At 40.8% G+C, this 16222-nt stretch overlaps 1 protein-coding gene across 3 annotated transcripts in view; it reads left to right on the plus strand.

Moving 5' to 3' along the window:
• The window catches only part of LAMA3 (laminin subunit alpha 3), a 293103-nt gene that overhangs the window by 251161 nt on the left and 25720 nt on the right, over nt 1-16222 (plus strand). For all 3 annotated transcript variants that reach the window (XM_066352202.1, XM_066352204.1, XM_066352205.1), the window contains 10 exons: nt 603-719; nt 805-984; nt 1472-1614; nt 4629-4799; nt 6219-6373; nt 6533-6695; nt 7123-7256; nt 9018-9162; nt 12106-12225; nt 12607-12740. In XM_066352202.1, coding sequence (XP_066208299.1) covers nt 603-719; nt 805-984; nt 1472-1614; nt 4629-4799; nt 6219-6373; nt 6533-6695; nt 7123-7256; nt 9018-9162; nt 12106-12225; nt 12607-12740 — 1462 coding nt within the window. The remainder of the gene's footprint in view (nt 1-602; nt 720-804; nt 985-1471; nt 1615-4628; nt 4800-6218; nt 6374-6532; nt 6696-7122; nt 7257-9017; nt 9163-12105; nt 12226-12606; nt 12741-16222) is intronic.

The following is a 16222-nucleotide window of genomic DNA, read 5'->3' on the forward strand; positions in this document are numbered from 1 at the left end:
TCTGAATCTCCTTAAATGTATCAGTTTAAAAATTAACAGAAGCAAACAATGCCCACTTGTGTGTGTTTGCTTAGATGGGGTTCTGGTAGTGGCACTCCTTTCTGAGACTCTGAGGCTGAAGAGGCATCTGTTATGATTATTCACTCCTTTGTTCATCCATTCATACAGTTGTTCAATCATTCAAACAGTCATTCATTCATTCAGTAAATATGTGCTAATATTAAGCTCCAACTAGTGCTAGATACAGCATTTTGAGTTGAGACACAGCAGTGAACAAGACAAGTACATCCCTTTCCATCACAAAGCAGAGACTCTGTCCTGAATAGCATGGAAGTTAAGCCCTCCCCTAGGTTATTGAGCCTCTCCCTTTCTTGTGTATTTTCAAGGAACTTGGATACAGGCTTTGATATGCTCCTGACTTCTGCAACCAGGGGACCCTGGAGCTGTGGGTCTAGACACAAGCAGTGGGCATTTCTGGGATGACCTCTTAAATGCAGGTCTGCTCAATGCTGTGCACACACTAGCTTCTTAAGGATCAGTAATACCAATACAGGATCAATATTCACAGAGTAATTGCCTCATAATGCTTTATTTTATTTTAGAAATAAGTCCAGCTCTGAACAACCTACAGCGAACTCTGAAAATTATGACAGTTCAGAAAGAGGTGATAGACACCAATATTACTACCATCCGCGATGATCTTCGTGGGATAGAGAGAGGTCAGCATCTCCTGATCCCATGGTACTTGGCTTCGGTTGTTGAACAGTTTAGATACTTACACCTCCTTATTTGTGTGTGCGATAGATGACATCGATGGAATGATCAGTAACGCTAAGAGCATGGTTAGAAATGCCAATGACATCACAGATGGGGTTCTGGATGGGCTCAACCCCATTCAGACAGATGTGGAAAGAATTAAGGATACCTATGGGAGCACACAAAGAGAAGACTTCAACCAGGCTCTCACCGATGCTGATAACTCAGGTATCTTGCATTCTTGGGCAGGAAAGAGTATCCATTTATTTCCACTGTTATGTGCTTTGTTCATTTTAAATTCTTTTATATTAAAGTATGATTTTAGAAATTAAAACATTAGAAAACAGCTTCATATAACACATTCAAAGAATATGGGTATTCTATTAGAAGAACCAGGTAGGATCCATTCACATTGCTATTGATTTTCCTTTTTATCTAGGTCCCTGAATTAAGAGGTATTAAATTATGATTGATATTAAGGATTAGAAAAGAAAGATTTAATTTTTCCTACAAGGGTCAAGAAAGATGATTTGATATCTAGATTGCAGAATAAAATCCCTGCCGTGTTTAGAAATGTTATCACCTGATTCCAAGTCATCTGTTCAACATTTGGGACCTAAACATACCACTTGACAACTATTGTGAATGAGAACATCTGCATGTAACTTTTCTCAATGTATAATTATAAATTTCTGTCTTGTAATCTCACCAACAGTAAGGAAATTAACCAACAAACTACCTGATCTTTTGAGCAAGATTGAAAGTATCAACCAACAGCTGTTGCCACTGGGCAACATCTCTGATAACGTGGACCGCATCCGAGAGCTAATTCAGCAGGCCAGAGATGCTGCGAACAAGGTAGGTGGTGCCCTGCCTTCCAAGGCTCCAAAGCTCCTTCTTTGACAAGTCACCACATTCATCTAGAAAGGAAAGGCATTTATTTACCCAAGAACCTGTTGTCTTTCTTACCCTAATTCTTTTGTTGCTTGAAATATTAAAGTTGATTCCCTCCTGTCATCTTTCAAAAGTACACATCACTTTCAGCCCCTGGCCTAAATGATCTGGTACGTCAGGGACCCGAAGCTGTTTTCTTCCCAAAGTTGATGCAGGCAGGAAGAAGGGTTTTCCTCCAGGCCTCGGATGGCAAACTGCAAGTCCAAGCAGTTCTGTGATCAGAATGTACTGATATGACACTGCAAAGGACCTACTTTCTTACTGTAACTTGAAAAGTTGTAGAATCCACCTTTATTGAGAATGGAGGAATAGTTCCTACCAGCCCGGGCAGTGTTCTGAACATGGGACTACAGCAAGTTTCCATCCTTGGAGCACTGATCCATCAGCCTTTCTCATTTTAACCTGACATTATTTACTTGAGCTCCTGACAACTTCTCTTTCACAGTTTGTTTGTCCTAACAAAACATTAATGAAATATCAAGTATTTTTCAGTCTCCCCACCCCATGAAATATTTGAATAAAGAGGGTTGGAAAACCACGTCAGAATATCACTGTCCCGGAGTCTCTGTCAGTGATTTCTAGGCTCCATATTACTTCTTGTGAGCCTCAAATTGTGCCCTTTATTATTATTATTATTATTATTATTATTATTAGGAAAAAGAAGTAGTATCTACATAAAATCTTAAGCAGGAAAACAAAGAGCATACAGCACACTTTGGAAGATAACTACCTTCCTCATACTTGTGCATGCTTTATAAAATCCAAATGAAAAGAATGTGTTTCTAGCTTTTACGCTTCAATGTTCATTCACTAATTTATTCAACAGAATTCGGAGTGTATAAATAGCACAGTGGTCAAGAGCTGGTGAGCCCAAACCAGCAAAGATTATCCATTTTCTCCATTGTTACGCTTTGGTCCAGCCAAGCCAGACTGCCTTGGTTTGGATCCTGGTTCTGTCACTTCTAAGCTGTGAGACCCTGGACTACTCCCTTCACCTCGCTGTGACTCGGTTGCTTCATCTGTAGGCAGACTAAAGAATATTAGGGACCCCGAGAGAGTGTTAGGCTTAAATAAGCTAATGTAAAAACAGTTCCTGGCTAATAGTACCATGTAAGTGGAAAATCAAAAATAATCAGCAAGTGCTTTTGAACATCTGGCTTGCCTGGCACTCTCCTGGGTGCCTGGGACACAGAGATCATTATTAAGCCAGAGTCCTGGACTCAGGGTCTTCCCCAGCTGCTGCGATGACAGCTGGGGAAAAGACGACTCTACGAGGCTGGATAAAAGTGTGTTATGTGGGTTTTGGAAATATTCATTTCTACCTGGAGAGGCTCAGAATAGTATAAAAGGACACATATAGAAATGTTTAATGCAACACAGTTTATAATCACAAAAAAATAATTGGAAAAAATCCAAATGTCCATCAAGAGATGGATAAAATGACAAATTGCTACAATGAAAGACCATACAACAATAAATGTGAGTGGGCTCGAGCCAGTCGTATCAACACAGATAAATCTAAAAACCAAGTGAGGCAAAGAAAGCAAGCTGGAAGACCATTTCTACAAAAATACTTAAAACATGAAAAATAAGACGAGTTACAGTATATAGGTAAATGCATATTTAGTAAAAATATTAAATCATGCATGAGACTGAGTCTGGGAACCCAAGTTTAGGGTAGTGGTGACCTCTGGGAGGGAGAGGGGAGCAGGAACAAGGTGAGATACTCAGGAGGCTTCAATTATATCAGTTGTTTAATTTCTTGGGATGGTGATGCATATGCAGGTATATTCTCTATTCCTTTTTGTATTCCTGAAATATTTTCTTAATTAAAACAAGTTTTTTAAGGAGTAGGAATGACAAAAATCACAAGGGCACGTCAGTCAAGACTCAGGATGTGGTCGGGTCTATTCGAGGTTGGGCAGAAGAGAGAAGCATACCGTGAGCCTGTACGTGGGCATAGAGGGACCTCAGTTGCGAACACTTTGGAGAGATTCTGGCTCACACATCACTAAAGACCCCACCATCACCACGTAATGCCTTATACATACAAGTTCCTCCATAAATAATTAACTGCTTGATAGGTAAAATGTAGAGTTGGTATAGGAATGATTCCAGGAGTGTTCTCCCTTAGACTGTTTGAAAATATTTATTTTCTGTGTTTTAATGCCGAGTTACCAAAGCTGGTCCACAAAGCAGCTGTAGTAAGAGAGCTTTCATGACCAGTTCAATATAAGTATGAAAAGGAGATGTGTAGAAACTTTTAATAATTTGAATTGCCTCACCATCCAAGCATGCGATTAGTGAAATAAAACTTTATTTCATTTTTATAGTAATTTAATTTTTAATATGTATTTTTTTGAAAAGACTTGGTCCAGGGCAGATAAGACAAAAATAAGGGTCCTCCCCACAGTGTTTAAAAAGCACTATTTTGAGGGCCTTATGCACTCATTTGTAGGACTGAACGCCTGTAATAAATGCAACCATAACATGTAATATGTTCATGGGAAATGGTTCCTTTGAAATTTTTTTCTTGAAGTATTGTATATTACTATATGCCAGGCATCATGCTAAGTGCTTCCTTACACGTTAGCTCGTCTACACAAAATAATAATTCCAGGGTTGGAATTATTATTATTATAATGATTATATTTCGGGCACAGAGATTAAGTGACTTCTCAAAGACCCCTGGTTTAGGAAGAAAGCGAATGCTTTATCACCCTCCTCCTGCAACAGTTCCCTGAGTGTTTAATCCAGATCTGGGAGACATTCCCATTCCTTGGCTCCTTCTCACGGCAGCGTGGGAAAGGCTGATACGTACCTGACAGAGGTAGCTACACTGTCACAGGCTACCCCTCACAACACACGTGCTTTTCTCACAGTGGAATGGTTAACACCATAGATCTCATCCCCCACAGGTCGCTGTCCCCATGAGATTTAACGGCAAATCTGGTGTTGAAGTCCGGCTGCCAAGTGACTTAGAAGATTTGAAAGGTTACACATCCCTGTCTTTGTTTCTCCAAAGACCTGAGTCAGCAGAAAATGGGGGGACTGAGAATATGTTTGTGATGTACCTCGGAAATAAAGATGTAAGTATTGCTTTGACATCTCTTGTTTTTAAAACAGAATATGGTTTTTGAGACGTGTGACACCACTGTGTCGCCGCTGTTGGCAGAGTAGGAGGAAACCCCACCAACACGTCAGCAAACTCCATCATCTCTGATGGTGTCACAAGGAGGCTTCCATCAATCACAACTGATCCTTGCTGGCAGATCTAGAGTTCTTACTGGATGGGCCCAACACGTGGGCACACACATGTATGCCCATGAGCACATACATACCTGGGATTAAAGATTGGCCCCTTTCCCCACATAACCGGGGCAGCAATATCAAGCCTTTATGAAAATCAGCAGTTCTTCCTCACAGAATTGTGGCCCTATTCTCTTGCTCAGAACGTACAGCCCCAGATCTTCCTCAAGTCTTGTGGGATGAGACCATCTGTGGATGAGGACTGGAGCAAATCAAACCTCTCCTACCTAATTAATCAGTACTCCACTTGCCTCATCTCTAGAATTGTAAATTTTTTTTAACTGCTACTGTTTTAGGCATTCTGAAGAGTTTATTTCAGTATTTAACTCTTCCATTTAAAATACATTTCTTCAACCTTATTGTCAGAGGAAAAGCTAGTCACTGGTTGGATTAGGATACAATTTTTGGAAACCAAATATCTGAAACACACTTTGTGAAAATTCTGTCAGTTAAGAAACAGTTGGCTGTCAGTAGTGGACATCGTATTTAAAGATTCCTAAAATCAACACAATTATTAGTCGTCCTTTCTGCTTCGGAGTGTTGGTACTTTATTTGTAGCTTTCTTGTGACAGGATTTTTGTATTGTTTTATGACAAAATGCACATCACTTTGTTTCTTCAACAAGTTTATACTGTGTACCTACTAGCTGCAACAGCTGGTGTGTATGATAAAAATAAATTCACTTTCTTGAGTGTTCTTAATGTACACTTAAAATTGGTTAAAATGGTATATTTTACTGTAATTTTAAAATATTTGTATCTATCTTAAAATGCTGATGTTTTAACAGGGGAGAAAGATACATATGTAGCCATGATGATATAGGGTGCCAGGTGTTATAGCAGAGGCATGCACATGGTGTTAAAAGAGACTGTCGTATGGTTTGGGAGAGCAAAAATGGCGTAGCTCCCTAAGATGGCTAAAATCTAATGGAGACCTGAGTCATATCTGGTTCATCTTTCTGGCAGGTGCTTGGCAAATATTTGTAGAAGAAATAAGTGCACTATACCATGAGCAAAGCCAGCTCCGACATTATTAAGTGTTCTGTCTGTACTATTCTGTACAAGGATACACCTCATTTATTCTGGCTGCCCAAGGCTTATTATACAAAACCCACTAGTTATTTGAAATGTACCCTCTTGGGATGGGAAGTTGAGAGATTATGTGTGTCAAGTGCTCTGAGGTAGACTTTCTGCCTCCAGGCCTCCAGGGGCTACTACATCGGCATGGCAGTCATAGACGGCCAGCTCACGTGTGTCTACAACCTGGGGGAGCGCGAGGCTGAACTCCAAGTGAACCAGATCCTGACCAAGAGTGAAACTCAGGAGGCGGTTATGGACCGGGTGAAATTCCAGAGGTACAAGTCTGACAGACTACTGCTCTTGTTAATCTGATTTACACTCATCAGACTTCATTTGCACGTGTTGCTGAACCCATTTTTATAATCTTGGCTTTCAGTTTTTCATTTTTGCATAAATTTTTATATAATTTTATTTTCTAATTTATTTTTAAACAGAATTTATCAGTTTGCAAGCCTTAATTATACCAGAGAAGCCACATCCAATAAACCAGAAACACCTTCATTCTATGATATAGACAGTGGAAGTAGCAACACACTTCTCAATTTGGATCCTGAAAATGTTGTGTTTTATGTCGGCGGTTACCCACCTGGTTTTAGTGTAAGTGCAAATGTTATTTCACTGAGTGAAAATATTTGAATTTTTATTTGGTATGATGACCTCTTGTCTCTACTTCTCAGTTCTATATAAGATGGATTTAACTATGTATTTTCAAAGCTGACCCAGGGATAATAGCTAACACTTGAGTACTTCCTTGCTCAGTGATATATGCTAAGTATATTAATTTAAAAAGCATCATTTTCAGTCCCACATTTTATAGATGAGGACACTAAAACAAAGAGGTTTAATAACGTGTCCAAGGTCATACAGCTGATAAATAGTAAAGCCAGGGCATTTGGTCCCAGGGTCCGAATTCTTAACCCTTATTATTATGTTGATGGTTAAAAGTGAGATTCATACTATTTCCTGGTCAAGCTGATCATTGTCCTATGTTCAATTAGAAGCATTTGTATTTCACTTTTTCCAGCTTCCCGGGAGACTTAGACTCCCTCCCTACAAAGGCTGCATTGAATTAGATGACCTCAATGAAAATGTTCTGAGCTTGTACAACTTCAAAAAAACTTTCGATCTCAATACAACTGAGGTGGAACCTTGTAGAAGGTAAATAAAACCTAAACACTGTGTCTCTATAATTATGATTTTTATAACTTGCAGGTATATTACACATAATACAGGATGGCTGTTGAGATGCTGTGGATGTCACTGGTGGTTTGGGCCAGTAACTTTAAATTATGCTTGCATGCAACAGTCTAGTTCATCCTAAAATCTAATACTGGTAGTCTTTCCTTTATTTGATAAATACCTACCATAGTTGCACATGTAAAGACGTACCCTGTTTTGAAAAATCTGGGGTCTCAAAACTGGGTGCATCTTATACAGTGGTGGTGGCATTTCAAATGCCATAGGTGGAACTGAGGACGAGGCAATATATGAAGACAGTGATTCGTCATGAGACACAGATGAGGACAAGCTAATGGATGGGAGTTTTGACAGTGATAAGGAGTTGTATGAATTTTATGATGAATAAAACTTGAGTTTAATAACTTTATGTAATACATTTTTTTTTCAAATTTCGGGCCCCAAAATTAAGGTGCATCTTATATATATAAGGTCTACCGGAAAGTTCTGTCTGTTTCTATCACAACAACTTTTGACACGTAAGCACGTTTATTTGGCGCATGTGTGCCTCTCTATTTTTATCACTTAATGTATACATACTGACGTAGCAAATTAACTAAAACAAAGTTGATTCACGTTAGTCTTATGTGTGAAGTGATAGTGTACCCATGGCTACTGATAAAGTTCATTTATGCCACTGTATTGTATACGAATTTCAACAAGGAAGAAATGCTACAGAAGCATGTAGAAATTTATTGAAAGTGTTTGGTGAAGGTACAGTTTCTGATAGGACATGCAGAAGATGGTTCGAAAAATTTGAAACAAGTGATTTTGACCTTTCTGATAAGCCACGTTCTGGGTGACCATCTTTGATTGATGACAATTGTTAAGGCCATGTTGGAGCAAGATCCTTTTCTGACAACATCGGAGATCGCAGAAAGGCTTAATTCAGCTCAGCAAACCATTTTGGACCATATTCAGAAGATAGGATTGGTGTGGAAATATTCAAGATGGGTGCCACATGAATTAAGTCAGAAGAATTTGTATTCTATTTTATTCCAAAAACGAACAGAACTTTCTGGTATACCTTATGCATGGGGAAATATGGTATATGTTAGATTGATAAGAGTTTTCTCAATTAAAAACAAATAAATTTCAAATTTTTGGTGCCTCCTACCACAAAATGTTCAGTGTGGGATGCTACCTGATTTAGGCACAGAAGTGTGTATATACTGTAAATCTAGCAAATATTTAAAAAATAGTGGTTCACCAAGTACACCATGACTTTCGAGATACTCTGACATGCAGACCTATTTGAAAACTGCTGCCCTAAGCTCCTGACCTTCCCACTAGTTAAAAGAATTTGGAATATTGTAATATGGAACAGACTAAGTATTTATTACTCAGAATAAAATTATTGTATTTCATGTTAATTTTTTTATGTTTCAAGTTTTTCAGCTACTGGGCCACACCTTCCTAAGTAGATATTTCCAAAAGGGACTCTTGAATATTATCTTTATTGAGCTAGTGTTTAATTATCCTGAGAGCATAAGAGTACAGCCAGGAGAAACAGTTGGCTGTTTCTACATTTAAAGATGGTTCTCCTTCTTTAAAAAATCATGACAACTAGATTGTTTATGCTTTGCTCTATTTTTTAGATAGCAGCATCTCATAATATAAACATACTTGTGTGGTATAGTCCTTTGCTGCTGTGTTCTAACTTATGGCGATTGATGTTGACAGGAGAAAGGAAGAGTCAGACAAAAATTATTTTGAAGGTACAGGCTATGCTCGAGTTCCAACTCAACCAAATGCTCCCTTCCCAACCTTTGGACAGACGATTCAGACCACTGTGGATAGAGGCTTGCTGTTCTTTGCAGAAAACCAGGTAATCTGTAACAAGCATCTGTATACTAACAAAGATGTGCATTTGATTGAGCAGTTTGGGGGTAACTGGGTTATTATAAACAACCAACTAAGATCTGAAGGACAATGTACAAATGTTACCTGCATCCTTTCCCTTGGTCTAGTTCTACTTTCTTTGGTTTGGGGATTGTGTGTCTTAATAAGGCAAGTAATCAGGAATTTGAGAACATGTTACCAAGGTGTGGAAAAAAATTACCCCCCTACCCATTCAATTCTCATGGTCAGTTTTATTTTTTTGAAAACTACCACTTGCCTAATACTTGATTTGTTCTGTGTAAAACCATGTGAAGGCCTCCTGGGGTCTTTGAGGGCTAGACTTCTCACCTCCAGCTGTTGGCATCTTGGTCCGATTCTTGCTCAGCTATGTGTGGGATTGTCTTTATCAGCCTGACTCTTAACTTGGATAAGACATGGAAGTTTCTCTGTTATCAAACAGCTCAGTGAGATTCTTAGAGACAGCTCTTCAGTCTACTAATTTAAAAAAGTCCAGAGTGATCTTCTGCAAGTGATCATTAGCACCATCTGCTGGTAGACGGTCTGGGAGTTGTCTGCTCCTACGAATAGCCCTTCTGTAGTTACTCCTTAGGTAGCATTTCTGGAGAAATGGGGATCTCCAGTCTAAAAATGTGGGATTGATAAGGACTTGGGATTCTACCAGACTCTTCTAAACATGAGGGGTGGGGACACACACCTATCCAACTCTTCTTTCTGGCGTTGGGCTGGACACTCCCAAGGATTCCAAGGCTGAACCAGCTCAGATGGTTGGGAAGGTCCTGACCTGCCTGAAGAATACAGAGCTGAGAAGTCACAGCATATTCAGGGAAAGGTGTTTATTTTCCAAAATAAGGTCTTCTTTGTACTACATTTTGAAGTTCTTCAAGACCTAGAACCAGAAATACTGCTTAGATTAGAAAAAGATTTACAAAATACCATTAGCAACCAGATAAGAGAAAATGATCTAGAGACTGGCTCATTACTCTCAGTGAGTTGATATTATTTTGTTATTTATGAGTGTGACGAACCATAGTGGTTTCCAAGAGCAAGGCTGAGGACCAATTTTTCTTTTAGATAAGGACTCTGGCAGGAGACTTCAAAGGGAAACCTTATCAATAGGGACCTGTATAAGAGCAAACCTTCAAGCCATAAGGGAGAAATTCCTCCACTTCCCTTTCTATTAAGGAAATGGCTAGCCTTGTATGTGCCTTATACCAGGATGGGGATGCAAAACCAATCGAGACATGATTTCTGCCTTTGAGGACCTTGTGTGCTAGACGGGAGGACAAATATTAAACAAACTTATGCTTGTTAATTGGTTAATTATGCCATCACAATGCTGATAAGCCATACAGAGGGAAAGTTTGAAGTGAAATAAGGATGTGTAACAGAAGAGACTTTCTTGAACAGAGGATGCTTAATCTGAGACCCGAAGGACAAGTAGAAGACAGCATGTAAAGGGGAGAGGGCAGAAGGGTGATCCATGTGGGGCAGGGGCAAGAATAAGACCCAGACACAGACACGGGAAGGGCAAGGGGCACTTGAGGATGGAACAGTGGCTTGTGTGGCTGGGACACAAAGAGGCAGAGTGACCACAGAGAAATGAGACTGAAGGGATGATCCAGGCCTCAGAGCATCTGCTGGGAAGTTAGGGCTTTATCCCGAGAGTGAAGGAGAGTAATGTGCTCACACTGGCATTTTCAAAAGACTAATCTGGCAGCAGAGTGGAAAACGGATTCAAGAAGCACAGAATGGCCATGGGGACAGTGTGTTCTTGCTGTGTAGTCCAGCTGAAGGAGCTGCGGCTGAGACTAGATGGCAGAGATGGAGAGAGTGAAGAAGTGGTGGAATTGATAAGATTTGATCAGATGGGAAAGAGGGAAGAATCAAGAATGACTCCTGGTGGGTTTGTGGCTGGCTCTGCAAGCACTTAGTAGTGAGAGAGAGAGAAGAGAGCAGGGTGAAGGGTGGAAAGATAGGCTTGGCAGCAGGTGGAAGGCATGTAGATCACCAGTTCTGTTAGAGGTATTCTGAATTTGAGTATCCATGAGTCATGCCAGCAATGACAGTAAGAGTAAGGTAAGCAGATGTACAGACCTGGTGCTGAAAAGACAAGTCTAGGCCGGAGAAAAACATCTGGGCTTCATGGGCACACCTGAATTAAAGTTACAGGAATGTCTGTGATTGTAAAGACAGACAGAGTGGTGGGAGGGAAGAGGTCCTATGTGAAATCCCCAAAGAACCCCCAGCACTTAAATGGAAAATTAGAGGGGGGGGGGTAAGCCAGCAAATGAAACTGAGACGTAGTAATAAGTCAGAAAACAGATGGTGGAAGATGCCTGGGGTTTAAGCAAAACCATACCTTCTTCCAAAGGTAGCTGAAAGGTAGCAATCATGTCCCTCCCTCCCTCCCTTCCTTCCTCCCTTTCTCTCTCTCTCTCTCTCTCTCTCCCCCTCCTCCCCTCCCTCCTTTCCTTCCTTCCTTCCTCTCTCCCTCCCTCTCTCCTTTCCTCCCTCCTTTCCTTTCCTTTCCTTTCCATTTTCTTTTTCTCTTTCCTTCCTAACTTCCTTCCTTCCTTCCTTCCTTCCTTCCTTCCTTCCTTCCTTCCTTCCTTCCTTCCTTCCTTCCTTCCTTCCTTCTCTGGATCTTTTCAGTTTCCATTTTTACATGCTGGTTATAGATTGCTATGACAGAAAATCATAATAGCCAGCAGTTATTGCATCCTTCCTGTGTGCCAACCACTGTATATGATGTTTGACAAGACTTATAACGTACAACCATCATACCCATCCCAGCAGCTGGATAGTGCAGCACAATTGTCGCTTCTAATTAAGGAGCTGAGAGCAGTCTGTCCACTTAGCTCTTCCTTGGTTGAGTCTCCTGGTAATCTATATTGTTTCCATGTTCTAGGACCATTTCATCTCGCTAAATATAGAAGATGGCAATCTGCTGGTGCGATACAAGCTGAACTCAGAGCCACCAAAAGAAAAAGGAACTAGAGATGCCATAAACAACGGGAAAGATCATTTGGTATATTCTGAGTCTGTTTACCTGAATATTAAATATCCTTAGTCCTTTAAAATTCAGTCAGTGTCCAAAACACTTATCTGTGGCCAGATGAATTTATTATACTTATTAACTGAAGGATACATCCTTTTAAAATTTGAACATTTGGGCATAAAATACATAACATGTATGTGGCATATATAAAGCACATTTAATTTCAAATGTAAACACTTTTATTAAAATGTTTTAATATTATACTTTCGTGGAAAAGTGCTAATGTCAGAGTCTTCCTACCATGTGTGTAAATGAATCTGAGGGAAGACAAAAACATAGTAGCTCGGAGGTACTGTGGGTAGGATTCTTTTATTTCCCATTGCTCACTCACTCACCTCTCATTTATTTCAGATTCAGATCAAAATTGGAAAAGTCCAGAAACTTATGCGGGTAACTGTGAATTCTCAACACATTAAAATCGACGGTGAAATATTTGATTTCAACACATATTACCTGGGAGGAATTCCACTTTCAATCAGGGAACGGTAAGATGATATTTTCTTTTTAAAGGAAGCAGATTGCCTCTCGGCAGTTATGATTGCTACTGATTGGTTTGTCTTTTTAAATTTTTAACAACAAATAAACCCAAAAAGTTAGCTTTTCAGTGTTAAGCAGGTATATATACTGGACAATGGGGCCGGACATTTGAAGGGGGGATAGAGGAAGTGTGTGACACCCCCATTATTATTCTTGGAGGAGAGAGATTGCAGGACTATTAGGTGGTGTTGACACTGCTGCCAGTTAGAATGGAGGCTGTGGCCCTGGGGTCCCTACAGGCAGTGTGACAGAGCATAGGCAGTCCCGTGTCTGACCCGCAGTGCTCGGCACTGAAAGCCGGGGTCGCTGCCTTGGGGAAGGACCTCCAGAATTGTGAAGTACATCTGTTTACCTGCCCTCTCACCTATTATCAACACAGAATAGGTGCGTACCTGTTTTTCAAATTAGTGAACACATGAATGAAATAAATTCATTTGAAAAGAGGTAAAAGTGCCTGACCTGTGGTGGCGCAGTGGATAAAGCGTCGACCTGGAAATGCTGAGGTCGCCGGTTCGAAACCCTGGGCTTGCCTGGTCAAGGCACATATGGGAGTTGATGCTTCCAGCTCCTCCCCCCTTCTCTTTCCCTGTCTCTCTCTCCTCTCTCTCCCTCTCTGTCTCTCTCTCTCCCTCTCTCTCTCCTCTCTAAAAATGAATAAATTAAAAAAAAAAAGAGGTAAAAGTTCATCTGAATGACAGAAAACCACTTTGACAATGTACTTAAAAAGAACTTTTATATTTTATTTATATCCTCCATAAAGTGCTTGAGATAGGTGATGATAATATTATATATAAAAAGAAGATACCCTGGACAGGTTAGGACAGCCAGCCTCATGACAAAGCTCAGAGAGTCCTGGAATGTCTGATTGTGAGTACTTGTATTTGAGATCGAGGCTTGCTAACTTTTTTCTAATTTATTAATCAGTTGGAAGGGGTGCTAGATATGATTTATAAGGTGTTAGACAAAGGTTCTTTTTTTCTTCTACAATCCTTACACACTTTAGCATGTCCATCGTTAGTAAAGAGGCACTAATCTTTGTTTTAAAGTTGTCAGAGTGGTTCCCAAAAACAAAAATGGAGATGAGGAATCTTAATACTTTAATAGAGTTTGGAGTGTATTTCTTTACTCCTTAGATTCTTTAAACTGGAAGAAACCTTGTAGATCATGGTATATAACTTCTGAATTTTAAATTTTACAGATGAAGAAATTAAGAGCCAAAGAGGTGATCTTAATATTTAATATCATCAATATTAAATAACAATTCAACCATGAATAGCTTGTCAGAGATAGTTAATAATATTGATTTTATTCAATTAAATGTGATAAAATTGAGTAACTTAAGGTAGCACACTATTGGGCACATCTGAAGCGCTAATTTACTGGTTCATTAATCATTGACTGTCTGGTAACATCAGGCAGCGTGGAGGGTGTTGGGAAGACAGTGATGACCGGGGCAGAGCCACAAGTATAGTGGAAGAGAGACAATAGGATGTGACCAGTGCTGTGAGAGGGGACTCTCCGGATGCTGGGGGACCCCGGGGGGGGGGTAATCCGATCCAGTGAGGAGGAGGTGTCAGGAAATTGGCCTCTGGCTAGACCTGAAAAGTGCTAGCAGTCACCTCACATAAAGAGCCAAAGCTACAGAGAGTGTGAACTTTCAGAGACTGGAGGACACTGTGAAGCAGGCCAGGGCTGCCCCACAGGGCTGGCGTGGAAAGCAGGGGCCAGATCACAGAGGATCTTGAAAGTCTCAGTAAGGACCCATCGGGGGACTTCAGCTGAGAAAGGACATGATTGAATCTGGGTTCTCGGTAGCTCACGCTGGTTCAAGGCGGTGACTGGAGTAAGAGGGGGAAGGGCAGAGGCAGGTGGAGCACTTGGAAGATGGGTGTATTGAGAGGTGAGAGAAGAGGGCGACCTGACCAGGGACATGGCAGTGTAGATAAGGAAATAGGAGTGGATTTCCAGGGAATGTAGGACAGTGAGTGGACAGCACTGAATGGCTGCTTGGCTTTGTGGAGTAAAGGGGGAAAGTGCTCAAGAGCTGCACGTGGTTTGTGATCTAGCACTTGGCACATGGGAAGCACTGCGGGAGGAGCAGGGTGACGAGTTTGGTCTGAGATGGCAGGTAGAAATGCCGAGGCAGGTTGGACATAAGGCCTGGACCTCGGGAGAGAAGTTTGGGCTGAACAGAGGGTGAATCAAGCTTGGGTACAGCTGGGTACTGATGGTTTGGGAGCAGGCGGACCCACCCAGAGCAGGGAGGAGTTCTCAGAGGTGATACAGAAGCCATTGGTCAGTGGTTTGCCCTTGTGTGGTGTTTAGCAGAAGGCCCACAGACAGCGGGCAGAGCTGTAGGTGCCAGGCAAGCAGGGTTTACTAAGAAAGGGTATTGGGTGAGAATCAAAAGAAATTGTTCTAGTTTGGGCTCAGTCATGAAAGAATAGTGTGACCTTGGGTTAAGTTGGCACTCACCCTGTTTCTTTGGGTGGTTATAGGATTCAAAGTAGTTAGCACAGTGCCTGGCACATGATTAGGCTCAGTAAATGTGAGTTCAGAAAATATTTTATATCTCTCTCGAAAGGTAAGGATAGCATAACAGTACCTTGCACAAAATAAGCGCTCTATATCTGTTAGTGTCCCTGCTTCCCCCCTTTTCCTTTCTTCCACCTCTTGTTTTTCCACCTGTACTTTATGGAAAGAAGGGCATCAGGAGATGGTTGATGAGTCTAAAATGTGTTGAAATACAAATCTAAATGTATGTGTAAATAGACAAGCTCCAGGAATCAATAGGAACTTTCCTTCTCCTCTGAGGCAAAAAGCCATTTTTATAAAATAATTAAGTTCATGCTGCAATTCCAGTGAGGACTCATTTCTTCTTTTTCCTTTAGTGAAATTTAATTTTATGCATATTACATGTAGCTAAACTGCCTATAATGAATTGAATAGAATGAAGGCAGACACCCTTCCATTTAGAAAAATGAGCTGCCTTAGGGATTTATAATGAAATCAGCTTTGTACTTTCCTCAGTACATCATTTATTTAAGAAACAAATATTTGCCTGAACTTCAGTTGGCTCAGGTATGTTAATGTTTTATGTGAATTCGGCTTCACGCAGAGCCAGATGTCAGACCGGAGGGGAAGTGCCACGGCAGCCACGTAAGAAGAGCTGCTTTAGAAATGGCCCTTGTTCTAATGACTGCACCAGCGTGGTTACTGAGCCTGCCACCTCACATCGAGTCCCTGCTCCATACCGAGCGCCATTTGTGTTGTGTTACACATATTAACTTGTTTAAACTGCTGCCAACCCTGGGAAACAGATTACATACGCCCAATCTATCAATGAGGAAACAGGCACAGAGAAGTTTGGTCACCTGCTCAGGCAAGAGAAACAGGACTTGAACCCAGGCAGTCTGGCTCAAGAGCCCAC

This window comes from Saccopteryx leptura, chromosome 11 (assembly GCF_036850995.1).
Source record: "Saccopteryx leptura isolate mSacLep1 chromosome 11, mSacLep1_pri_phased_curated, whole genome shotgun sequence".
NCBI classification, from domain to species: Eukaryota; Metazoa; Chordata; class Mammalia; order Chiroptera; family Emballonuridae; genus Saccopteryx; species Saccopteryx leptura.